Here is a 25,662-nt window from a genome sequence, read left to right as displayed (position 1 = left end):
TGCTGATGCTATGGATGTTTCATGGTTGGCCTCCTTTGAAACGTTTGTGTGGAGGAGAAGCGGGGAAGTCTTTATGCGCGTCTGCAGAGCCGGGTGGTGTTCTCGGCTGCAGCTGGTTCTCTGGGATCTGCCGGTGGAGGAGGGCTCCCGGGATTTCCTTTTAAGATGACTGCAGGACTCTGGAGATCTCGGGCCTAACAGATGTGGAGTGAAGCAACTCTTAACATCTGTTTTTACGCCGAGCGAGCCTCACCAGGAGTTATTGTTTGGAGGGAGAGAGTTGCTCTTAGTTGGGCAAATATTTCCGAGGAGACGGGCGAAATAAACTGTGCGGTAGAGCCAAGCCACAATATGTAGAGTAACTTTTTAGCAGCGAGAAATGTGCATGTGGAGCCCACAGCCCTCCACCTTTTTTAGCACTTTTTAGTGTCCTCTTGTTACTAAACAACGATCAAATATTCCAGTTCACCGGGGAATCCCAGCACTGTTACTAACAGGGAAGTCCAATTCACGGCATATTGAACACGACGCCACTAACAAACAGATCATTTGTGTCCATGTACACAAAACCAATGGATCGCATTGGTACTGGTGCTGCTACAGGAGACCCTGGTAAAATAAAACTGAATGGCATTCCATTTTATCGACGTGTGTAAAAAAAGCTCAAGGTGTTTCGTCCGTCAGCTCTGCTTTAGCCGTTAAAAGCGATGCAACAAAAGTTGAATCCGAGTTTTTTTTTTTTTGTTTTTTTGTGCGGTGCTTTTCTTATTTCTTTTTCTTTTAGAGATCAGTAACTGTTTAGCTCCGGGTGCGTACAAGAGATAATTGGTGATTTGGTGGGTGGTCTTATTGTTTCTGCATTAAACAAAAAAAAATTGTTTTTTGGTGGCTTGGAAAACACGTCCTTGCCTCCCAAAGCTAGTGTATATTGAATATTTCATGAAGCCAGTCCCAGTTTTTAATGAATGCTTGCTGAACCAGTGCTGCACTCCCAGGAGGAATTGTTTGGAAAAACACAATTTGTTGGGGGTGTATTCACATGAGGTGATTCGGTAACAAACATGCTTTAGAGATAAGAGGAGACATTAGGACATTTGATGTGTTTTACATCTTTGTCAGAAAGAAAAAAGAAAAGAAAGAAAAGCATGCATAATGGTCTATGTACCATCTTGTAGCATAATCATGTAAATCTTTGCAAACCTCCCATTTTTACATCGGCTTCCACACGTCAATATACCATAATATCTCTTGACTGCTGTTGTCTTTTTTGATAAAAAGAAAGAAACATGCCGCACATAATTTACTGTCTGCAGCTCATATTTCATATTTCATATTTAGGCAGTGCTGGAGATGCTTTTAAGTGCACCCGAGAATGGGCTCACGTGACCCTCATGGATTCGACCAAAACGCCAGCCTCTGTCTGAGCAGCCTCGTCGGCATCTAGGACACGCATTACCATGGCAATCATACATCAGATACTCACTCCTTCTATCGTGAAAATTGCCTGCTGTCACAAGATGCTTTCACTCTCATTTTCCACCGACCCCCCGAAACAGAGGGGAAAAGGGCCCCCCCCCCCTGCTTTCTGATGATAATGGATCCTGATACGACTTAGATTATGATTTATCAGATGCTGCTGATGCTTCCGTCGGCCAGTATTATACAGCTCTCTGAAAATTGGAACCATTACAAGTGAGACGTCTATCCGTCACCCACCCCCCACACACACACACACGCACACGCACACACACACGCACGCACACACACACACACACAGTCGCCATAACAGAGAGAAAGAGAGAGCGGCCACACAAGCTGGACCACCATTTCTTCCCCAGAAATCTGACTGCTCCAATTCAATTTCCTTCTTCTCTGTCAATGTCCCCCCCCCCTTTCCGCCCGCTCTCTTTCCTCTCCCGGACCACGCCACGGCAAAATGATATGCATCAGTCCAACTCTTACCTTTTCTCACCAAAAACTTTGGAATTCTAATTTAGCCTCTCGCTCTACTTATTTCCTTCTGCTACAATCGCCTCGGCCCAAACGTCTGCTATCTCGCTGTTCCCTTTCTCTGTCTCGTACCCTCATTTCCTTTCCTCTGTTTTTTTTTCTGCTTTTAAAGGGTGATCCAGTCTTCTGTCATAGAAGAGATGAATCCGATGAATAATGTGGCACTCAGACTGCCTCCTAATGTACGGATCATTGTGGCCGCTCGCTAATGTAGGCAGTCTTGTGTAATTCAGTCTTTGATACAAACAAAGATACATCTGGTTGTCGTTGTTGTTGTTTTTTCCTGACTTAATGGATTTCATGCATTCAAGTCATTATTAGTCATTACAGTTATTGTTCTCCCTGTATTCTCCTGATCTGAAATGCCCAATCACCCCTTGTCCTTGCTCAGTGTAACATTGCCCAGGCGGTTATTGGTCCTCACATTGTTGCTTCCATCTGATTGGATGTCAGGATGGCGCCGTCCTGTTGCTATTTGGATCTGTGTGGCTTGACCGCTCTTTGGATCGGATCGCATTTTTCTCGGGTCTGACTAAACAATAATTGACTAATTGTAACACCAAGTACCAAGACTAGTTAAAGAAAATCATGACAAAAAAAACAAAAACATGAATCGTGAAGGTAAAACTCTGCTTCCACGAAAAAGAAAAGAGCCACGTAACTTGTGAAAATGTAGTTTGTCATTGAGCTTTTATTCATGAGAACAAAGGAGTCAGGCCATGTTATCTATGTTTAGTTTGTCTGAGACCTCGTAAAAATGTTTAAAAAAAGAAAGAAATTAGAAAGTTGGACTCTTTAATGCCTCCCTAATCCACTGCTGATAAGACTGCTGGTTTTAAAACCCTCTCCTCAGCCCCTCACACTTTCATCTCACACTCCCGGGGTCCTCAAACTCTGCGAGTAATTTGCGCAACCTGTAGGAAAAACACAGCTCTTGTGGGTGCAGGCAGGTTGAAACTAGCTTTCGCTTCTCTGCTGAGTTGTTAAAGCACCACTACAAGTTAATGGCCTGGAAGAGCCTACTTTACAGCCATGTTGACACGGAGAGGAATAATTAGTAGGCCGCGAACGCCGGCTGCGGTGAAGCCAGTAACTCAGGGAGACCCCTGTATCCAAACCTTGTTGCCTGGTTACAGTCTCCCCAGGTGACCGAGTGTGCTGAATCACGGTGATACGCCGTGAATCACAACAACAGAAAACAAACAACTAGTGGCCTGTGAGCATTAGTTATGATTTGTGGGATGATAACGACATGTTGAAGCTCAGATATATTACAATAAGTGGCTGGTCTGACAGCGCAGATCTGTCCATTAACTGAGTGAAAGGCGGCGTGTGATGGATGAAGTCTGCTGTGAACCCTCAAGTCAGTGTGAAGGGGGGGGGGGAGAGGGGCAAGGTGTGTGTGTGTTTATATCTGTGTGTGACATGAATAGAGGGAGACGGCCGTGCATTGAAAGGTGTGTGTGTGTGTGTGTGTGTGTGTGTGTGTGTGTGTGTGTGTGTGTGTGTGTGTGTGTGTGTGTGTGTGTGTGTGTGTGTGTGTGTGTGTGTGTGTGTGTGTGTGTGTGTGTGTGTGTGTGTGTGTGTGTGTGTGTGTGTGTGTGTGTGTGTGTGTGTGTGTGTGTGTGTGAACACTCGCACTGTTTTTGCATACCCTTGAGTTCCCCCCCTCCCCTTTCCGGCACTTCGGCGTCCTGTTTAATTTAATTGTATTATGCCTCCCTTCACAGGGGAGAGCATCATCTGTCACTGACGGATGGGATTAGACACCGTTTTTCCACCGTTGCATCGACTGCGATGGCATCTTAGATTGGGAGTCGGCGTTAACGCGGAGAGAGTCAGACGTCCACTGACTTATTTAGCATTTCAACGAGAGGAAGGAACCCGAAAGTGAACGGCCGAGACGAAGAAAAAATAGAAGAAGAAAGAGGATGTTGTAGATAAAAGATAACAAATAGCTGTGTGAGCTGTGAAGAATTTTAATTACACGACTGGGGTGTGAATGTCGCTAAATGTAAGTTGTTGAGCCCCTTAATGTCAGCCTAGATTTCAGATAGAAAATACATACTGTGTACATATAGTTCAAATGTAACTGGTTTCTCAATTACATTTCCAGGTAAATTAATTTGTGGTTGACGTTGTAAACTGAACAAAAAAAAGAAGGAAAAAAGGTTTTTAAAAAAAAATAAAGGTATTGGCTGTCGAGCAGAAACTCGTTTTAATGGAACAAAACCACTACTGTATTATTATTAATAAGAAACAAAATACTTGGTTCAAACCGTTGCTTCCAACCATCCACCCTGACATCCTACCGGTGGTGTCTTGCAATGCTCTGACAAAGTCACACCACGAGACAGAAGAGCAGCCATTGTTCTCCCGACGGCATGAGATTTATTTGGTTTAAATAATTGAATAAACAGCCAATGCCGTCGTTTTTTTTTCCAACTAAGTGCTGGTTCCCCCGGCTAACCGTGTTAGCGTAGCGGCAGGTCATGCGTCAAGCCAGTGGAATAGATGGCGCCGGTGTAATCCGCTTTCAACAAAAAACACGTGCAGTCACAATAACAGATGTTGTTTCACAAGACATCTGAGCCCGTAGTATTTTCTGTGAGATTATAACACGATCTCTCCTCGCTTTAATCCCGACGTGACGTTCAGCATTAGAAACAAACGTACGGGAAAACATCGGTGAGCAAACGGGATCGGATTTGATTTAATGGAATTTAAAAAGGCCCGCACAGGACGCTCGCCACCTTTTCGTTTTAAAAAGTAGGTCGGGGTTACGGATGCGAGGTACAGGGGGCTCAATTTATTCGCCTGCAATCGAGCTGGCCGGCATCGATACGCCGATGTGTGCAAGCGTGAAATTGTCCCATGAATATAAAAAAAAAAAAAAAAAAAAGGAGGCCCGTTGCCGCGCACCACTCCAATCTTGCCTCCGGTGGCGCCGCAGCTTGAAATGCAAGACCAGCCGACCCATCTCGCTTTAAACCCGCGTGTGTTTATGTGTGCGCGCGCATTAATATCTGTCAAATATCATATTACCATCTCTTGACACGTCCAGGTGCCCCCTGGAAGAAAAAAAATGGAGATGCCCTTTAAAAACCAGAAAAAAACAATTAAATTCAATCCGTTCCGTCGATGGATTTCAGTGTTTACCGTCTGCTTTGCACAAGTGTCGACACCCCGTGGGATTGTCGAGGGGATCTGTGTTGAGGGTTTGTGCGCCGTGCGGAATTAATCTTCTTTTCTTTTTTTTTTTTTTTTTTTTAAAGCATGGCTTAAGAAAACAAATGAATTGTTTCATTCAAAAACAATACAAATCCCTTATGGGATGAAATGCATAGAGGCCAATAGGCAGTGTTTCACAATGAAATGTAAACCCTTTGAGTTCATATCCGCCGTCGAGCAAGCGGAAAACTTCGCACATCACCACACGGTGGCTTCACGACTAATGGAGTTGAAATCATGATGTGTATTCAAATCCACCGACATCTCTCTGCAGTGGCTTTTGCTCTCTTGTTCACGCTGCCCGGTGACCGCTCATCCACAGGGCCACGTTCCTCTCCCGGTGAGCGCTTCGATGTTTCTCTGTGCATACCAACTCTGATGCGTTTGTTTTGTTTACGCGACGAGTCAAATGCCAGGGATTTGACAATGAGTCGCTAAGTGTGCAAGCTATGGTATCGATTGGCATCTAATTGCTGTGTTTTCTGCAGATCAATTTGCCTCTACCCGTGTTCCAGGGTTAATTCTGTAATCCAGAGTAAAAGCAAAATCGGGTTAATAAGAGCCTAAATGGCCTGAGAAACGGCTTCTTGGTCCCTCTAATCTCTCCGCTGCATCATCAGACACCAATGAAGCTGTGAGTAGTCGAGCATCAGAGCTAATCCTTTTTTAACCCATACGTATCCAAGGAAGAGGTGCAGATGTGTGCATGAGCCATCTTCTTGGATATTATGTAGCGTGATCAAAGTGACAGAGATCTGCATATTCAATGTAGACCGGCTGCTTTCAGCTCCTGGCTTTTGTCAAATTATAATTTTTTATGTCAAGTGCCTGGCCGTTGTCGGCTTATTGGACACCACAAAAAGGAGCATCATTTATTATACAAAACATTAGACATTTGTCTTGGACCCAAAAAAACCTCTATTCCCTGAACACAACTCAAGTCTTTTATAATCATCCAACTAGAAGAAGTTAGCAGAGACTCCGGAAAGTTTGTTAATAAGTAAAGGCGTTAAAACGACATATATAAAGCACATTAAACTGCCTTCGTTCTTCATGGAGAGCACTATACACTTGCCGGTTTCTTTGGCCAATGGTCATGTACATTAATGCAAACACATATAGATTTGGTTAATGTTGCTTCACATAAACTTCTACACTCATCTCCTCTGTTAAACAACACAAGGTGGCAACTTCCGGTTCTGCAGAGTGAAACCAATGCAGAAGTGTATTTTAAAACTGCATTCTCTCTGCTGACCACCAGGGGGCAACTCCTTTGGTTGTATAGAAGTCTATGAGAAGATGACTCTACTTCTCTTCTTGATTTATTCTCTCAGTAAACATTGTAAACATGAGCGTATGGTCTCAATATCTTGTTTGAATTTTTCGTCATTGCAGCATGATGTTCATTTAGTAAATGATATATATATTATATATAGATGTAGGCTGTTCCTACGCCACATATTACATTGATTGTGAAAAAAACAACATGGCGACGGTGTCTCAAGGTTTTAAAATGACAGTCCACAAGACTATGTCCATGTCTACAGTTTGCACCTACATCAACCATCTTTCTTCACACAAAAATGTACACTATAGTTGTTTTGAAATATACAATTTCACTCCACTACTTCAAGGGTTTTCATGCAAACTGTCCCAAGTAAACATCAACATGGATCCGAGATTTAGTAAGCGATTGCTACAGTAAGCGGGCCAATCGCTGTGGCTTTGCGGCGGCAGACGCCGGGGGCCTCTGCCATAAACCAGCTCACAGATGGAGCGTTAGCCGCTATCGCCAGTTAGCAACGGCATCGGTCTCCCTCCTAAATGCCCGTGAGTCTTCGATCAATACACCCTGGATTATCATCTTCGGCATCTCGGTTCATTTTTCACAGCAGAGAAAGGCCTCCACCAGCTGCTCCCTCTTGAGGGTGGAGAGCCTGGTTGCCTCCATCTGATAAGATTACAGGAACCAACCGCCAAAGCTGCTGCGTTCAGGCGGTGGCGGGCGGCGGCACGTATTTCGCAACATGCACCGTTTTGTGACAGTGCTTATCGGCACAACGGTAAATGTTCGTTTAACAGGCTGGCGAGCTCGTCAACACAACAGTCACACTCGAGATGGGAATCCCATGACTACCCGTGCTTAATTAAATGTTTAATTAAGACGGTGGCTTTTAATTAAAAAAAAGTTTATTATTATGAAATGGCGATTATCGGCAAATTAAATAGACGGCATATCAACAAATACGATCCGTGACTTATGAAGAGCGAGGTGTGATTTTATATGAATCAGTGGCTGTTAATTAAGGGCAACAGATGCCATTTGATTTAGCCATGGAATATACTTTTTGATGATATTTAAGGTACAGAAACGTCTTGTCTGACTTTGGTGAATGTCCTCCGCGCAGTGCGTTCGCCCCGGGGTGGCGCTTTCATCTGAGACTTTGAAATGTGAACCAACAAGGCTGCTCTTGTGTCTGTCCCTGTCCCCCCCCCCCCCCCACCAAGGTCACCCCACTTCGTAACCACTCGCCACGAGGGCCCTCGTCGCAAAACAGACACGAGAATCCACTCGAGTCTCTCCACGATGTGGACCGCGGCACTTCGCCGTGCCGTACGTGCTCGGATGGGCCAGCTGGTGGCGAGCTTTTGGTCGAATCCAGCTGTTTCTTTTTTTTTCTTTTTTCACAACCCCAAAAAACGTGCAGACACCGTCAGCTTTGCATTCGTCTCAAGGACACGTTGATCTACTAAAAGTCACCCAATCCTCTAAATGGTCGTCCGGTTCCTTACATTTACGGCCGTGTGCAGTTGGTGGTAGGTGTGAAGGATGCTCATGTAGGCATGGGAAGAGCAGCCTGTGTGAATGAGGCCATTCATTTATAATCCACGGGATTAGGACTCCGTCAGCTGCCTCCGTCACTTACTGTGCCTTGCTCCGTAGAGGCCTTCCCTTTATCCGTTGGCATGCTTTGATTGGGATTTACAAAAGCAGCGTCAATGTCACAGGGTTTATTTATATATTAATTTCTCAAGTGACAGCACAGATCTGATAAATCCTATTAGTTTTGGGTTGGGTCCAATTTGGACCACCTCCTCTTCGATGTCAAATGAAGCAAGCATTCCCCGGCTTTCTTTGATTGCTTCAGTCTCGCTCTCGAAGCTTTGTTTCTTTTACATCTGTGTGTTTTTACCACGTGACATATCTTGACTTTGTGGTTCTGATATCAAAGTCTGGCCACAACGAAGCCTCCAAAAGCGACCTCCCTTCCAGTTTTACGAGAGGGTTCCTGCTCGCAGCCCGGGCTCTTGAATTGTGTCTCTGGCCATCTACCGTTAGTTCTCACCAAGTTAATTTACCGAGTTCTATTTCCACCAAACAACATTCCTGGTTCAAAGTAAAGCCATGTGTCGAGACTAACACCCTTTCAGTGTGGCTCTGAAAGTCTCGAGTCTGCCCACAGTGCAGACTTTGCATCTTCTCAAAGCTCATCCTCCTTCCCAGGCTTAAGACCGAGATGGGGGGGGCATGAAAGTCAACCGCACATCGCAGCGTAAACGGCTTCGCTGGCAGCCCAGTCAGCGAGCCTCGGTCCTGTTATTGAGTCCCAGAGACGCTCAACAAAGCCACGCGGTGACCTTTTCAGCCTCACACAGCGGTGCCAGATATTGAGTGAGCCTGTCCAGAGGATGAAGCTCATCTCAGACTAAAACTCTTCCCGGTCTCTAGGGTCGTGGCGTTTTTTTGTGTTTTTTGTTGGCACTACATTTGTATTGCACTGTTGCTCTTTCCTTGATTGATTTACAGGGGTTTTGTCAGACGAGAAGATTGGATATCTTTTGATCCCTTTATTTGAGTTTCTTCGGTCTCTCGGGCGGGCTCCTTGTGCACAGGATGGATCTATAGGCGGCCTTAATGGTGATATAGTTTGGATTACAGGGTTGAGAGGGAACGTCGTTAGCCTGACAAACGGTGAAACTCGGACTGAATCCTTGTGTTTCCTCTGTTTACATTTTAAAATGCATATCTTCCGCTACGTGTGGACGGGCGTAGGCGGATAAGTTAGGAAACGGTGACGTCGACCACCGCGTCCGCTACTTGATTGGGTCTTAGCAATCGGTCCGAGCTAAGACTTTGATTCCTCTCTTCGTCCGTTGCCGTTCCCCCTCCGCAGTATTTCCTGCAACTAAACCAACTTTAGCGTGGAGAAAATCTGCTCCTTGTTTACACCGTCACGTGCACGCCCAGTGCATCTTCCAGTGGTGCCCACGATGGGCTGTGAGGCGTTGTGTTGAAGCCGCCATTGAGGCCTTGACCCACAGCCAGAGGGTCTCGCCCGCACCTCCCATCAGGTCAGCCGTGTCCTGAAGAGGCCAAGCGGCTGTGTTGCATATCACGGTGATTAGCGGGATCACACATGACAGGTTCCTGGTCTTTCTTAAGGCTGACTGGCTCTGGCTTTTCCTTTTGTGTGCGTCTGGAGGTAATGGATCCTCTAAGTCGGTGGTGCTGCTGTGTTTCATGTTATCGCATTATAAACCCCCACTATCTAGTTGTTTTGTGATGGTTGAAATGCATTTAGGCAGTTATTGCAGTAATCTTACGTCCAGATGGAGAGAAATTTATATTCTAGTCTTAAGATGGACAGGCTTTGTTTCCTCTTTTCCAGATTGTATTTTTTTTTTTTTTTTTTTTATGCACATCCTGTTTTTTTTTAAGAATCTGTCTTTTGTGTTTGCATTTTTAATCGTGTCTATCAACCAATTGAATTTGGAACTTTTTTTTTTTTGCTGACCTTTTTAAGTTTTCCGATTGTAAGCGGCAGAAGAAAAAAAGGTTTGCAAAAACACAAACTGCGGGGAGCTGGAAAAGAGTCGCCGGTGTGACCTTTTTGAGTTTTAGAGATAAGAAAGTCTCCAGGAATTTCCTGTCGGAGTTAGAAAGTTGAAAAGTCGAGCTCGGAGTCAACGCCGCTCCCCCGCTGGTCCTTCATTCACCGACGCCGACACTTCCATTCACACACACTGTTCGAGAGGGAAAATGTGTTGATTACTTTCCGCTGTCGGAAGCCGCATAGATTTAACTCTAACCTGTCTTCTCCTCCATGCGGTCGTTCGATATTTCTCTCCATTTCGTGAGCGCAGGGACGAGCGGACATTTAACTGGTGGAGAACATCTCTGTTGGTCCCTTATAATAGAAAAAGAAGCGTTAACTAAGCTGGATGGGTGTCGAGAACGAAACATTTGATGCATGAAATGTGGTCAAAGTCAGTTCCATCCTCAAACACTATAACAGTTACTGAAAAGATGAAAATAGATTTATATTCATCTGCAGGAGCTCTGATTATCCTACACCTAAGTTTCACTTGGAATATTTGTATTTATTTATTACAGGCACATAAAAGAAAACTCAATCATCAATAAAGTTACTTTTAAAAAAAAATTTATTATTCATGTTCGGGTTGGTTTAATATATGTATAAACATTAAAGATATAACATGTAATTATAGCTACAGTGAATGACCGGCTAGAGTGCGTTTGTTCAGTGTACCGTGAGGGGAGTTACACTGAAGGCTGCATTGTTTGATGTCAGCACCGCGAGGCTGCAGCAGACAATAGCGACGCGGCGGTAGTTGAATGATATTGAGGCCGGGAGGAAGGGAGTCGGGGGGGGGAGGCTAGAGCGCGGTGGTACCGCTCACCGTTCACCACTAGTCTTTGTTCATTGTGATGAATAATACATCAGAGGGGCATTAGTTTGATTCATATTGCTGTGAGCCCGCTCCTGGCGCTGCCCGCTCTCATCCCCCTCTCTCCAGCTTCAACGCAGCCCGGTTGCTTTTTTGCAAGAGTCGAAAGAGCATTTGATCAATTTCACGGACGAAGCCCGCCGGGTTCCAAAGAACGTACGTCCTGCGGGCCATTTCCGCTCTGCGCTGATGGAAACAGGTCACTTTGTTCTACAATGGACCTCTCGCACTCATCAATTTCCCCTCTTTTCTCTCCCTCCATTTTTTTTTCCCAACAGTAGCCGGCTAGCACCTAGCAACCACGACCGGATACAGATGCTGAGGCAGGAGTTCCAGCAGGCGCAGACCGTCCCGGACGACCCCGACGACCGCAGGAGGACCTACAGCTTCGAGCAGCCCTGGGTGAGTGTCTGAAATGAGGGGGGCGGGGCCTGTGACTCAAGTCCACTGCAGGCCGGAGAAGATGGCCGCCGCCAAAACCGAGACTCTTCCACTGTTACGTTAGCACCGAACCAGAACCCGTGGCTCACTGGCGTATGGTGCTAATCGTGAACTAACTCCCTCTACTACCAACCATGAACAAAACGGATGATCCCCCACTAGGATCACCATTAACCCCCCTGTGGACCTTCCTGGCTAATTGTGCTAACGCTAACACCCCACCCTCCAATGTGTTCAACATGCCTGCATGCAGGGGTTTGCACACCTCCTGACGCATCCATCACTAACCCCACCCACCTGTCACAACCCACTCTACTCATCCATCGTGTGTCCCCCCCCCCCCCCCATTTTTGTGTGTGTCAGTGTTCACCACCTACCTGCCCACCGCCTCATGGACTTGGGTTTGTCTTCACATTGTCTCTGTGTGTGTACTTGGGGGTGGGTGGGTGGGGGTCTCATCTGAAAAAGACCTTTTTGTTTTAACTGTGCCTTTTTTTGCAGTTCCACAGTCGGCTCGTGTACATTTTAACTGGCATATATCTGAAGCAACAAAGGGTAATAATGAGCGAACAAAAAACCCTGAATGCCTTTCGAATTTTCTTGGGGTGATGAAATCGCTTGTCATATTTTTAGTATTTATTTTAGTCCTTCCATGCACCTCAACTCAAGTGTACTTGGTTTTTAAATTGTTTTGAATTGCAAATTATTATCATGTGAGAACGTCGCTAATTTTAACTAAGATTTAGCAACATTTTTCTATTTGGTGGCATCTCTGTGTGATTTTTTTGATTTTCTATGATTGTTTTACACACCAAAGGAGTCATTTTTCACCAGATTCTTCTGTCTAGTTTGGGACAACAAACACACACACACTCTATTGCAAGATATTCTGATACACATTATGTCACAATACGTATTCTGATCGATATATGTTGTGTGTCGTCTCAAACCAGACACCTGGTGTGTTGTAAATGACGTCATTATGAATATGAATCGTCTTTGTTGGTTGTTTTGCACACACTGTTTTTGTATATCTACTGTATGAACTATTTTTTAAATTTTTTATTGCTTGTGTCTTGCACTACAATTTTCCCACTGTAGCTTTGGTGTGCGACGGGAGATTCTAGTCCCGGGATTTATGATCCAGATGATAAAGTGCGAGCGCTCACGACTCAAAGTGGTCTGCGCTCCGGCTTTTTCTTTCTTTCACCAGCTGAAATATTCAATAAAAATGTGTCGTTTTGTTTTGCATTCGACAGTATTGACCAAGAGTCGTGTCGTTTCGATGTTGTGCGAGCTCGACAACATCCGCTGCAGTGCATCATGGGCTATTGTCGCCTCACTTTCCCATGAAAACTCAGTGTTGGGTAACCCACACTCTCAAAGTACAGAGTGGAGTGAGCTTCTGAACATTTTAGGGTTCTTTATGTCCAATGAATATGTTCACGTGAACATGTGGAAACCCCTGAAGGCCAGTTAGTCAGAACCATACCATGTTTTGACAGCACATGCATTATTTGGATCGCAAATAAAAAACACTCCAAACTTTTTAAATCCAAAGCTTTGTGATGTGTACACAAGTCCGCAAATCTGACTAACATTTGGTACTTTGCAGATTTTAATACTCGATGCTATGAAGGTCTGTACCTGAAAAGTATTGGAACCCTCTCGTGGTATTTTTATGGCCCTTTTCTTTCTTGCCATGGTAATTGCATGTTATTAGACTCACTGTGGCCATACTGGTGGGCCATATGGAAAACAGGGGACTGCGTCTTTGAAATTCAATTACCTCCCCCATGCATATATTACATGTTGTTGCTTCACATCAGTGATGTGCTGCAAAACCTCAAGGAGCCCGTGTCCTCTCACTTAAACCACCTGCGACCGCCCCGGCTCTCCATATGAGATGCTTTTTACACGGCAGAAACACGGTGGTGAGATATAAGCAGATGCCAAATAAATCAAAAGTAGGTTTACAGAAGTTAAAATACACCTGAGTGCTGAAGAGATTAGTCCAATAATTGTTTAGTTCAATCGGTTATGAAATAATGGACGACAATTAATACGATACAATCATTTTAAGTCATTTTTAGGCAACCTTCCAAATGCATCCCGGTTCCAATTTTTTTTTTACCTTTTCTAGACTTAACGATTAATCGGTTTACCAAAAAAAAGAAGTGAGAAGTCGTGTGGTAATGGATAATATTATGGCGTTAATTAATGGAAATTAATTGATTCTTGGCAAACGTCTTTTTAGATAACATACTTATTTTTATCTTTAGGCTTGGGGGAAGATGTGGTGTGCACCTTTCAGCCAGGCTTAGACACTCAGTTCACCTGTTTATATCTCACCTCCAGTGCAGTAGAGGTGAATTTCACCCCCCCCCCACCCCCCTCGTGGGCCCAATTATCCATTTTTCAACACAAGCTGTTTCCTTAGCGTCCCTTTTTAGCCACATGAGTTTCATCCGTTATAATATTTATTTATTTTGCGATGGAAGCCCTCTTCTGCTTTTTCACCATAATTTGGGAGCAGAGGAGGATTGTGGGTAGCTTGGTCTAATTCCATCAGGATGACTGATGCCCGCTCTCCCAGCAGCACCGCACCAGCTTTATTGCACTCATTTATACCACTGTGGGAATAGAGGAGTCCATTCACTTGAATATGGGGGGGGGGGGGAGTGCATAATATTGCCTCTTGTGTTTCACTGTAACATTTTAATGCAGCCGTTACTTGGATTCCTTGAGGTGGTTTTCTCCCCGCTCCTCTGGTCACATGTTCTAGTAGATGAGCTCCTCAATGTGAAACATATTGCGACTGCAATTTACCTGCCGGTCATTTCCAATGCAGACATGGACTAAAGGGACGTGTGGGAGCGCCCCGCCCTCAGGAGGGAGGCAGTGCCAATCAATCCCGGACGTGATTGCCCCGGCTTCAATTGGTTTAAAGGGGGGGGGGGGAGATGTCTCTTTAGTACTATTAATCGTTTTATGGCCTTCCCACAAACTGATGTCCACAGTGCTCTCGCCAGGATCTCAATACGTTGCACGGCCATAAAAGTAATTAGACTGTCTGTGAGCTAAGCGCACAGTTATTGCCCCCACACAGTTAATGAACATCGGAGGAGCGGAAGGAGCTGTGGTACAAGTGTGGGCTGGACCGTGAGATGGTGCTGAGGTGTGTGTGTGTATTTTAGATCATGATAGTGAAAGTCTGGTTTTTTTTACGCCACGCTTAGCTTCAGGTTGAGTTTTTTGGGGGGATAAATTAGGGTGAAGAAAATTCTTTAGGCACAGAGTTCATAATGGAATATGTCCAGCGCCTTTCCAACTTCTGAATTTTGGAGGAGAGCATCCAACAATTTTCTGTAACTGTCAAGCCCCCAAATGCGTCGTCCACTTTACCCAACAGTTGGCCACACGTGCCGAGGTGAAAGAAGAGTGCATGACAGCGTGTACCACTGGAACTATGAATGCTTTGAGACACGGAGCTCTTGGAGAAAGACGGGGGTGATGCAGCCACGCTGAGGCCATGGCGGCAGGCGCTTCGCCCCGCCTTCTAATGTGGTTAATGTGGTTTGCCTTCAAATGTGTTTAATGTGGTTTGCCTTCAGGCCGGGTTGAGAAAAGGGTTGTGCAAACTAGAAACTAAACACCTTTGGGTGTGTGTGTGTGTGTGTTAATTATAGACGCTGAATGTATATTTTAACGACTGTCTGGGAGTTTGTAAGTATTCAGCTTCATACTCTCAAAGCAATAATTAATTTAAAATGACATCAAATTATTACAGACTTGCAAAAATGTACAAATATACATATCAATCATCATGTGCACATACATACTGTGACCTAATAACCTGTACAGGAGGTGTTTATCTTTGGCTGTGTAGGAGGGTGGGGATGTTGTGTCCTTCATTAACACTCACTAACATCCATCTAGTCGTATCACTACCCCTGCTATGAGTCTCCAGCATGGCCCCTCCCCCCTGTCTGTCTGTGTCTCACCTTCATTGTGACCTGAGAAGACGAGCTCAGGGCGTGTCGGCCCAACCTAGCTGCTGGTAAGTGTCTGTGGTTTGGACTTTGGCGGGGGGGAGGGGGGGGGTTGTGGGGTATCCTGTTTCAGGGGCTGCTGCTACTTTTATTGGGCTACTGTGTGGAAACTCCCAAGTGCAGTTGTGGTGATTTTCATGCTACGCAACCTGACGTAAAAAGTATTTCTTAATCAGAAAAAAGATTCAACACCAAGCAGAGATGAGCTTTTTATTACACCTTTTATTCATACAGTACACAATTTCCTGGTTTGGCTGAATTAATTAATTCCTCCTACTTGATTAAGCGCATCACGAGACGTTCCGTCATTACTTTTGGGTCAAATTTGCTGTTAAGATCCTCCAATTGAAGCATGAATACCAGATGAAAATCACCATCACTGGATTGGATAAAAGAAAAGTTGTATTTACTGTTTCATTAATTAGATTAAAATCAAATTAGATTTGTCACGTATAAATGTGACTTAAAGTTTGTTTGATGGAACTTGGCTCACGGTGCGTTTCCGTCGGTGTAAGATGTTATTGCTTCATCCTAATTAGAGATTATTACCGTTATTATAAAATGCAGCGTATAGTATAGCAAGTGTTTGATGTGTGGAGGACCAATTACATGAAATAGACTGATCTGCTCTGAGAGCCGGCTCCTCCAACATCTCCCATTCATACATCCATCTTTCGTTGGCACTGCAACAGTTTTCATACGGACTATTTCTGAGGTATAAAGTTGAGAACTGTTCACGGCTAGTTCTTTTTGGGATTATCCTTCCAACCCTTTAAAAATTGATTTTAAATGCATTGTGCTATTATGTATGTCACCATGAGGGAACCTCTATGAATTTGGCATAAATGTCCACCTGGATGGACATTATTAGAAGGTCATTTTGACCTCACAAAATGCATGTTTAGCCATAACTAAAGAATTCATTCGCTAATTATTACAATTTACAATTTCATAGGATAAAATGACAAAGTGGTGACGTGACGTCTTGAACAGACATAACCTGCAACTTGACCTGGTTGGCGGTCATTTTTTTAATACATTTAAAAAAAAAAAAAACATTTATACAATGTACAGATATTAGTTTTGTTAGTACGGTCCAGATCAGTGGGAAAGTCTACTAAATAGAACTATCACCCACTTAAATACGATGTGTAGTCCGTCCCTAAATATACCCAAGAACAGGAGATCCATACAATAATATTGAAACACTAAGCATCATATGTTCCCACCCAGAGCACATTTCCACATTTATTCACATTTATTGGGCAGCATTTCAATTAAGTGTGTGAAATGAGAACGGACGGATGGGACGAGGACATGGGCGGTTAACCGGGGTGCCGTCTTGCTGTTTTCAGTCGAACGCCAGCAGCAACGGGCAGGCCGGGTACAGCCAGCCGGGGCGCCACTCGGTGTCGGTCGAGGTTCAGATGCAGAGGCAGCGGCAGGAGGAGAGAGACTTGTTCGCCCAGGCTCAGCGGCAGTACAGCTCCCTGCCACGGTAAGACCGAACGTGTGACAGGCGGGGGTGATTGTTTCTGTAACGATCAATGTGTGTGTGTGTGTGTGTGTGTGTGTGTGTGTGTGTGTTAGAACGTGTTAAATCTTCTCGGGCTCCTGGCTGTCCAATATGAAATGTGTCCGGGAGGTTCTGACTGTGTTTGTATCTATTTTACATCCTATAATGTAATGTACCATAATGTCTCTCAAGAAATGCGTGCGTGCGTGTGTGTGTGTGTGTGTGTGTGAGAGACATCATGCTTATGCAAGCCTGTTTGATCATGTCTGATTCATTGTAAGAGCCATGTTATAGTAATGATAGCAGATTATATATATATATATATATATATATATATATTAAAAAATAACATCTGAGTAAGATAAAAGGGTCACAGCTGGTAAGTTTCAGTCCACAAACATGCACACACTCACACACACACACACACACACACACTTAGCCTCAGAATGGACAGATCATGTTACCCTCTTGTACAGATCTGACATGATTGCTTTGCTCTCCCTTAATGTAATTCCCTTTGATCTGCATGATATGACTGCCTGTTGTTCCAGGAAAAGTGTGTGTGTGTGTGTGTGTGTGTGTAAGAGAGAGAGAGAGAGAGAGTTCACAGAGGCAATCCCTCCATCTACATGAAGAAAAACAATTTTAAAAAAAAAAGTCCCAAACCTACATTTTGACATGACATGATTTTGCGTCGTCACGGTAACCTGATATGTCGCCGCAAAGTGCCGTCCGATTCCTATTTCTACCGCGTTGAGCCCCCCCGGCGGCGTCTCCCACTCGAGCACTTACCAGGTGACGTCGGTGAAGTCCCCGAGGGGTCGCGGGGCTTAAGGCCTCAGAGGTCACCTTGAGGATTTGGGGCCCATGAGCCACTGGGTTTCATCAAACACGGTTTCCATTTGTGAAGCAATTTTAGATATTGTTTATGGAATGATGACGCTCCAGTGCGTGTAACGTCAGTTCAAGTGTATTTTATTCCAGACTTCACCAGGTTCTCGATCCTGCGTACTAAGTCCCGTGAGGTTTAGAAGCTCACGCTCGTGAGCCTGGAAGCTGAACAATAAAGCACAAGATTGGATGTGTTGGATTTTAGTGTCGATGGAGTACTTTCCATAAGAAAGGTGTCAGAATCGAATCGCAGCGGCCTCACTTTGGGGTTTTTATTCTTGAATCTCTTCAGGCAGGGACTGTCCAGGAGGAAATTATGTTCAAAAATATCATGTTTCGTTTAAAAAAAAAAAAGAAACATCTGTAATAACTCTCTGGAACCATCGAACGGCCCCGCGAGGTCAAACCGAGCTGACCCCGCCAGGTGCACGTCGTCGGCTTGCACTTACCGTACGTACACAACGTCACACGGATTATCTTCTACTACTTCACCGGCGTACCCTTAATCCACTGTTATTGACGTAAATCCCTTCCTTGATAAATATTGCAGGCAGCTTTTGCTGAAAGATTAATGAACCCGCCGTCTCGCTCCGGCGGTCAGAGGCAACAACATCCTGCGGCCGCGGCGTCCCCTTCCACTTTTTCCCTCTAATTCCGTTAAGAAGCTGCTCTGTTTGGATAAAAAAAAAAAAAAAAAACGCTGCACTATCTTGAGAACGCCAGCTTATTGTTTGACATATCGTCGCGTGAAATCCGAGGCGGAGACGGAGTGAATACGGCGTGAAGCCTCGACTGGGATTCACACGGGGGGGGGGGGGGGGGAGGGAGGGAGGGGGAGGAGGGGGGGGCGGAGCATGACTGGATCAGACGTGATTAATGGCCGCAAAAAAACAACAAAAAAAACAGCTTTCATTCTCAATAAAGGTCAGATCCCTTCTGGACGAGACCCCCTTTTTCTAAACAAGGAACTGTAAGTGAAAATAAAGGGCCCCTCATATTCATCACTGATCTCCGAGCCAAAGTATCGGCGTCCCGGGCGACCGAAGGCTCCGACAGCTGCAGTGGCGTTCGGTCGCACGACGACCTCTCGACAAAGTCTCTCCCCACACTTTAAAAAAATAATAAAAAATCTCGCTCTGTCACCTTTCAACCTTTTCAGTTTTATCATCTGTCATGTTTCAGAGGGTGCATGCGTGGAATACAGAACCGTATACATCAGTCTGCATTTACCACACATGTACACCCCTCCTCACCCCCCCTGGCAGGGCATCAGACAGAGGGAGTGATCTGGTTTGCATTTCTCACCAGGGTGGGGGGGGGGGCGGGGACCAGGTTTTTGGCCTCTTTGTCAACATGTGAAATGAAATCAGATGCCTGCCTCTGAAAATTGGAATCGCTCAACCGTGAGCAAGAATAAACCTGGGCTATATTCTTCTATCTCGCCGATCGAGGAGCGTATCCATTCCCAATTGCGTCCAATCTCTGTTGAATAAAAACAAGAGACTTTTTTTTCTATTCCCATTAAGGTTTTTTTTTTCTTTCTTTCTTTTTCTCTCCCCTTCCTACTCAAATCCAAAACACAAGAATAATACGATTTCTTCACAGCTGGCTGATAAACCTGCTAATTATGCGTGGCTCCAAGTCAAAAGCCCATTGATGTTTCTGCATCTCTTCTTCTTTTTCTATTCTCTCTCTTGCTCTCTGCTCTCATTTTTGCCGTGTCCTCGAGATAAATGGGTGGAGCTGTAGTGGGACACATCGTATGGACACACACACACACACACACACACACACACACACACACACACACACACACACACACAGCAGGGGCTGCCACAAAGAGGCCAGCCAAGCAAAAATGAGAGGCGATGTCACACATCTGGATTTTCTTTTCCCCCGGTAAAGGGCAGGGCATCGCCTCCCAAAGCGTTGACAACTAACCGTGCCTTCTTAGACGAGTGTCGAGCGTCAAATACCCACTCGGATATTAAATCCATTGCGGACAAGATGGTCGCCTCTGTTTTCCACCTGCGGAAGGTCTGCCGCCGCCGCTGTCTGTCAGATCCAATGTTTGTTTCTGTCCGTCTTGAAATGGGCCTAATGGGCTGGAAGGGGACTTTGACATGGTTAGGTGTGTTTTTTACCGTGGGCGGGGAGGTGCCCAGAGGCAGTTTGTGAGGCTGTAATGGTGCCTCATTTTCATTGAATGCGATCTCTTGGCTCCCATGCAACTGACAGCATAACCGTTTCCCAGCAAACATCCACACACTAGTCCCTCTGCCGAGAGGTAATGGGGTTTGAACAAACATTATTGTTGCTGGCGATATTTTTTTCCCACCAGACCAGGTCGCAATATGCGACTCGGAGGGTTCAAGTTGTGTGTCATGGAGGATTGTATTGGCACATTATGTGTAATTGTTTTAAGCTGCACCACCTGATGACACAAACCATATAAAACGCCACGTGTATGACATTTTGCTTTTCTTCTAAAGGGTTATTTGGGTGAAACAAATAATGGACGATAATGTTTAAAGACATTTTTTTGGGAACCTAAAGTCAAAGCCCATCTCACCTTTTCATCCCGTTTCCTGTCTCATCACCAGGCAACCCAGGAAGAACCCCAGCTCCATCTCCCAGGACTCGTGGGATAAGGCGTACCCGCCTGGCGAGGTCTTCCAGACGGCAAAGGACAACCCCCGGTACTCGAGCTACCAGGGCACCAGGAACGGCTACCCGGGCGGCGGCGGGGTCAACGCCAGGGTCCTCCTGGAGGCCCAGGAGCTGCTGAGGCAGGAGCAGAGGCGCCGAGAGCAGGAAGCCAAAGGGAAGCTGACGCAGGAGAGCATCGGCCACAGCAGCTATGAGGGGTACCCTACACTGCGCCTGAAGGACCCGGCTTCCCCCAAGGGTCCGTACCGCCATGACGTACCGCCGTCGCCCTCGCAGTTGGCGAGGCTGAATAGAATCGGGTCGGAGAAAGGAAGACTTTTTTATTCTTGAGGAGTATTGTTGGACTGATGGATGAAGAGCTGAACGAAGAACTTGTGCTACATGGAGCTACGGGGATTATCTTAAAGAAAGGACGCGACAATCCTTGACGAAGGGACAACCTAGAGGTCTTATAGCTTAGCGACGTTCCTAGTGGTAACCAGATGTGAAGTGCACTCAGTACGTGTTCAATCCCCCGCCGTGCCGATGACCTATAGGCAGTCAGTCGCTCGCCCTCCTCCAGAAACGAGACGCTCGGAGCCTTCTCCGCGTTAGCGAAACACGACGCGTGTTCACAGTCGTCCGGGGACTCTGATTCATCGAGAACTGGCGCCGTCATGTTCCGACAATCAAGCGGGCAGACCGGCGAGCGAGTGGGCGTTCTTCTGAGCCCATGGGGAGGGCGTCACTTTCTGTGTGGGTTTTGTGTGTGGGCATGTGTCAAGGTACATGTTTCACTAACAGGCATTCGTGTCGTGGCTTTAAAAAAAGAGAGAGAGAGAGAGAGAGAGAGAAGAAGAAAAAAAACAACAACAACAAGTGTCCCCGCATGGCGACTCGTGCCATCGGTCACAACCCCCGAACGTTGCCGGCGTTTCTCTGCATTCTGTTTTCTCCACTTTGCAGTGTTTCCTCCTCACTCGACTACTCCCCGGGGAGAAGAGAAAACGCAGCAGGAATGTACGAAAAGAAGCGTGGGGGCGCCGTGTGCGCGTTATTAATAAAGAAAAGCCCCCCCTCATAAATGATTCATATCGTGTGTTATCTCCGTGGAGGAGACCCAGGCGGAGGGGGTAGACAGCTCTGATCCTCTGCCCGCCCCCCCCCCCCCCCTGCTGTACCGCTCTGGGCTTGACTCCCTGGCCTGCCCGCCTGTCTGTCAGGAGCTCTGGCTCCCGTCCTCCTCTCCTTCACGTCGCCTCTCTGTACATTGCCTTTCTTTCTTCTACCTCAACACCCCCACCCCACCTTTTATTCTCCCCTCCTCTCCTCGCTCATCTCCCGCCTTCCTCTCATCCCGCCCCTCCCCTTCCCCTCACTCTTCCTCCTGCTCACCACCACCATCCTCCTCCTCTTCCTCCTCCTCATCTCCAGAATCAGAATTGTTCATCACAAGCCACCTGCCGCCTGCCAGAGCCAAAGAACGCTGCCACCCGAGGAACCGGCTTCTGACATGGAGAGAGGAATAAAAGCACACAAAAAGAGCCAGAATAAAGATGGGTAGACAGACAATCGACCTGCCAGTGTGAGATTAGCTGGAGCTTTTCTCCTGTTTTCTTTTTACAAAATGTAAAAATTGTCCTCAGTAGTTAATTGCTTTCAATTGCTGTAATTGCTTTCTGTAATTTTACCCCTTTTAAGCATTTAGCTGACATGCCTCTCCAAAAATTTTGAGAAATGTTTCTTAGAACTGCTTTCTTCCAAACGATGTCATAGTTGTCAGTGTGGTCTGTGCATTATCCAGAGCAGAGTCCTGGTCTCACTAGAAACACAGGACATTGGGCACATAGCCGCAGGGCTGGTTATCCAGCCAGAACGATGCTAGCACCATCATGCTCACGAAATACTTTCACAGTTTATTCAAAAGACATATTTGGACCATCAACTCCTATCTTAAAACAATGCCTTGTGTGTGGAGCAGCTGATACTACCTTTCGCTATGGGTACCTGAAAAGATATTACGACATCCACTGTGCTTGGAGTCAGACCTCTCAAAAGCTGGACAAATTAAACCCAAACTATCTGTGGTTTATTAGTTTAAGTGAAGCAACCCTTTAAACCAGAGACATTAACTTATGAATCATGCCAGCCGAGAGACTTGTAGTAGTTATCGGTCGGAAAGAAGACAATGACACGTGCTTAAAAGGGCTGAATTCGACGTTTTGATCATTAGTATAGCAGCAAACACTGCGTGTATGTAAAGATATAGTCAAGTAATGTCGATTAAGAATAGAGCCGATCTCACTGGCTAGTACTGTTAGCTCTGTCGGCAATGCTGCCGTTGTTAGCACTGTTAGCGCCGTTAGCCGTCGCCATGTTGAGAGCCAACAGACGTGCTCGGTATTCCGCGTTGAGCACCTTTTTTTTTTTTTTTTTTTTAAAAAGCCCACAGCCCACCAGCCCACCGCTATGATTGTTGCAGTAGGTGGAAACCGATTCTCCGGGTCTGAACCTTCGCCCTCTTCGACATCGCTAATGTTTTTGCGGCGTGATGTTCTCTGCCTTGCAAGCGAAAACAAATGAGGTCGAGCGGAGGTCAAACTTGAAACGAAAAGGGAAATACCAATTAAAAAAAGGACAAGTATAAAATGGCCATCGCCGAGCTGCGGAGAACAAACGGGCGGTGCTTAATTGCCCTTCTCCTCCTACACGCATCATATGCAGCCGCGTGACATACATTATCTCCTGTTAGTTAATGGAGGCCCTCGCTTGGAAAGATGCAGGCTGAGTGTGTGTGTGTGTGTGTGGGGGGGGGTAATAGACGATGATGAAAGCAAGAAAATAAAGAAGAAATGTCATTATTCCAGTGTATAAACCTGTATGTAGAAGTTCACACGACTCTGATGTGAGCTAACTCCATGTCCCTTCTGCATTGTGCATGTAATTGGGTGTAATGACGCATTAACGCACCACGGCCCCTCGTCGATGTGTGTTTAAATCCACGCTGCAAAGGGGCCGATGAAAACCAAATAATATACAAACTGTGGAGGGCGAGGTGTAAAAGAAATGCATCTCTCCTCTGATTGACTTTGAGTGCTTGGTTGTCGTGGCCGGCACTTCCTGCTGTGAACACGAGCGCACATTGAGAAGGACGGATTTGACCCGTGCTCTGAACGCCGTGGACTGACCCCGTTACGGGAGGGGGGGGTCTGGAAATCAATAAGTGCCTGATATTATATCACAATGTTTTTACACAAAGAGGGACATGGCACGTGATTCGCTTGTCAATGTTTTTTTTCTTTTTTTTTTAAATAGCATTTTTAAAACGTGTCATTTTTGGGGTACTCCTTCCTCCTTTTCATTTTTATTTTATTTTGTTTGCAAGAGCCGACACGTTACGAGCGATCATCAGTGTATTTGTATCCCGTCTGACGTTGCCTTCAACTGCGCTGTACCCATGATGTGTTTTAAAGTATATTAAGAAATGGAAGTTGAAGTGCAATTTCTTTTTGTGTGTTTTTTTTTTTTTTTCCAAGAAAAACTTTTACATGATATATTGAGAAATGTATACAGCCGCTTTTCCTGTACATATCACATTTAGAATAAAACGGAAGGCTGTTGCGCATCCTGTTTACAACCTGCTTCTTTCCCTTTTCTTTCCTTCGGCCACGCCTTTGAACCAGGGGGGGGTCGGGGAGTCGGACGAGTCTTTAATCGAGCAGCAGGGACTCGACGGCGACAAAAAAAAGAGGTTGTTTTAACAAAGTGACACATCATCGGCTCCTGTGTGAGAGTCGCAGCAGCTGATGTTGCAACGTTTGTTGCTATCGAACACGCTGAGGTAATCTCCCTAAACGACGCCCTGCTTCCTGTTATTAAGTCCAACCGCATTCCCATTGTCCCTCACAGGGGATCTGTTGAGCGGCTACCGTTTCTGTTCTGAAGGTCAAAGGTGACGTCCTGCCCAAACACTATTAATGCTACTTAAGCCAGCCGGGGGGGTAAGTGTTGGAAGAAATGGGGATATGAGAGCAGAGGAGGAAATAGGTGGAAGCCCTCATCCTGTGTGCTTTTACACTTCACAGCAGTCTGTTCTCTTTATTTACGTGTGTGTGTGTGTGTGTGTGTGTGTGTGTGTGTGTGTTTGTGTGCGAGATCCAGGGGGCGGTTTACATGCAATGCACGATTGCGTCATGCCGTGGTCAGATTCAACCTTCAGACTATTTCCTGTAAGGTGCGCTGAGGTAACGCTCGCGGAGGACGCTCGACTCCCCCGGGAGTCGATTTACGAGAACACGGGATGTGGTTTCGTCCGCCTCGGTCCTCAAATACCGCTGAAATCATGGGACAGGCGCAATGCCTCCCCGGTTTAACGCAGTCCATGTGAGACAGACAATTAATGTGAATGTGTGCACAGAAAAGAGAACAGATCCCCTGATTTTTAAATCTGGCGCCTTTTATTAAATAAACATTTGAATTGTGATTTAGATTCGTCCCGGCATGCTAACGTCAACATGCTAACGTCAGCATGCTAACGGGCTAAACTAAGATGGTGAACATTACACCTGCTTGAACAGGATTCGTTGTGAGCGTGTTCTAACCCTAACCCTGACGTTCTGGCTCAAAGTGAAGCCTCTCAGAGCCACAAGCAGGCCTGCGAGTCGTGTATGAGGTAACAAACACATTGCTTCTATTGTTATCCATGATGTTTTTCTTTCTCGGTGTAATGATCCATGAAACAATCAGTACGCGCCATGTGTTTGGCCCGATGCACCGAGAGTCTGCATGCAGAAGTTCCTTTAATTAAGGAGCTTGTTTCTCTCGGCTCCGGCCGCACAACCACACTCTCTCCATTAGCTGGCGGGAGGAACTCTGATCTCTCGCCAATAAAACCCCTCCAGCAGGTGATCCTCCTCGAGTTCCATTCGCCTGGTTCAGTGTGAAGCTCTGCAGAGAGCTTCACACACTCATCAGGTAACATCCAGCACAAGATGGAAATGGAAGCTCTGCATATATCAACCTTGATTAAATCCAGTCTTTATTAACGCTAAACATCAGGCTAATGTGTTCCGCCATAAAAGCGTTCATCTCGGCATCAGGCTTGTGACGCTTTGCCAAGTT

At 45.7% G+C, this 25,662-nt stretch overlaps 1 protein-coding gene across 4 annotated transcripts in view; it reads left to right on the top strand.

Moving 5' to 3' along the window:
• The window catches only part of LOC117746238 (partitioning defective 3 homolog), a 181,566-nt gene extending 159,879 nt beyond the window's left edge, over nt 1-21,687 (top strand). For all 4 annotated transcript variants that reach the window (XM_034555254.1, XM_034555253.1, XM_034555252.1 and 1 more), the window contains 3 exons: nt 11,271-11,394; nt 16,841-16,983; nt 20,496-21,687. In XM_034555254.1, coding sequence (XP_034411145.1) covers nt 11,271-11,394; nt 16,841-16,983; nt 20,496-20,892 — 664 coding nt within the window. In that variant the 3' untranslated portion in view covers nt 20,893-21,687. The remainder of the gene's footprint in view (nt 1-11,270; nt 11,395-16,840; nt 16,984-20,495) is intronic.
• Nucleotides 21,688-25,662: the final 3,975 nt, after the last annotated feature.

The sequence above is a fragment of the Cyclopterus lumpus genome, chromosome 17 (genome assembly GCF_009769545.1).
Source record: "Cyclopterus lumpus isolate fCycLum1 chromosome 17, fCycLum1.pri, whole genome shotgun sequence".
In the NCBI taxonomy this organism is placed as follows: domain Eukaryota; kingdom Metazoa; phylum Chordata; class Actinopteri; order Perciformes; family Cyclopteridae; genus Cyclopterus; species Cyclopterus lumpus.
This window is presented reverse-complemented; position numbering and strand designations above follow the sequence as displayed.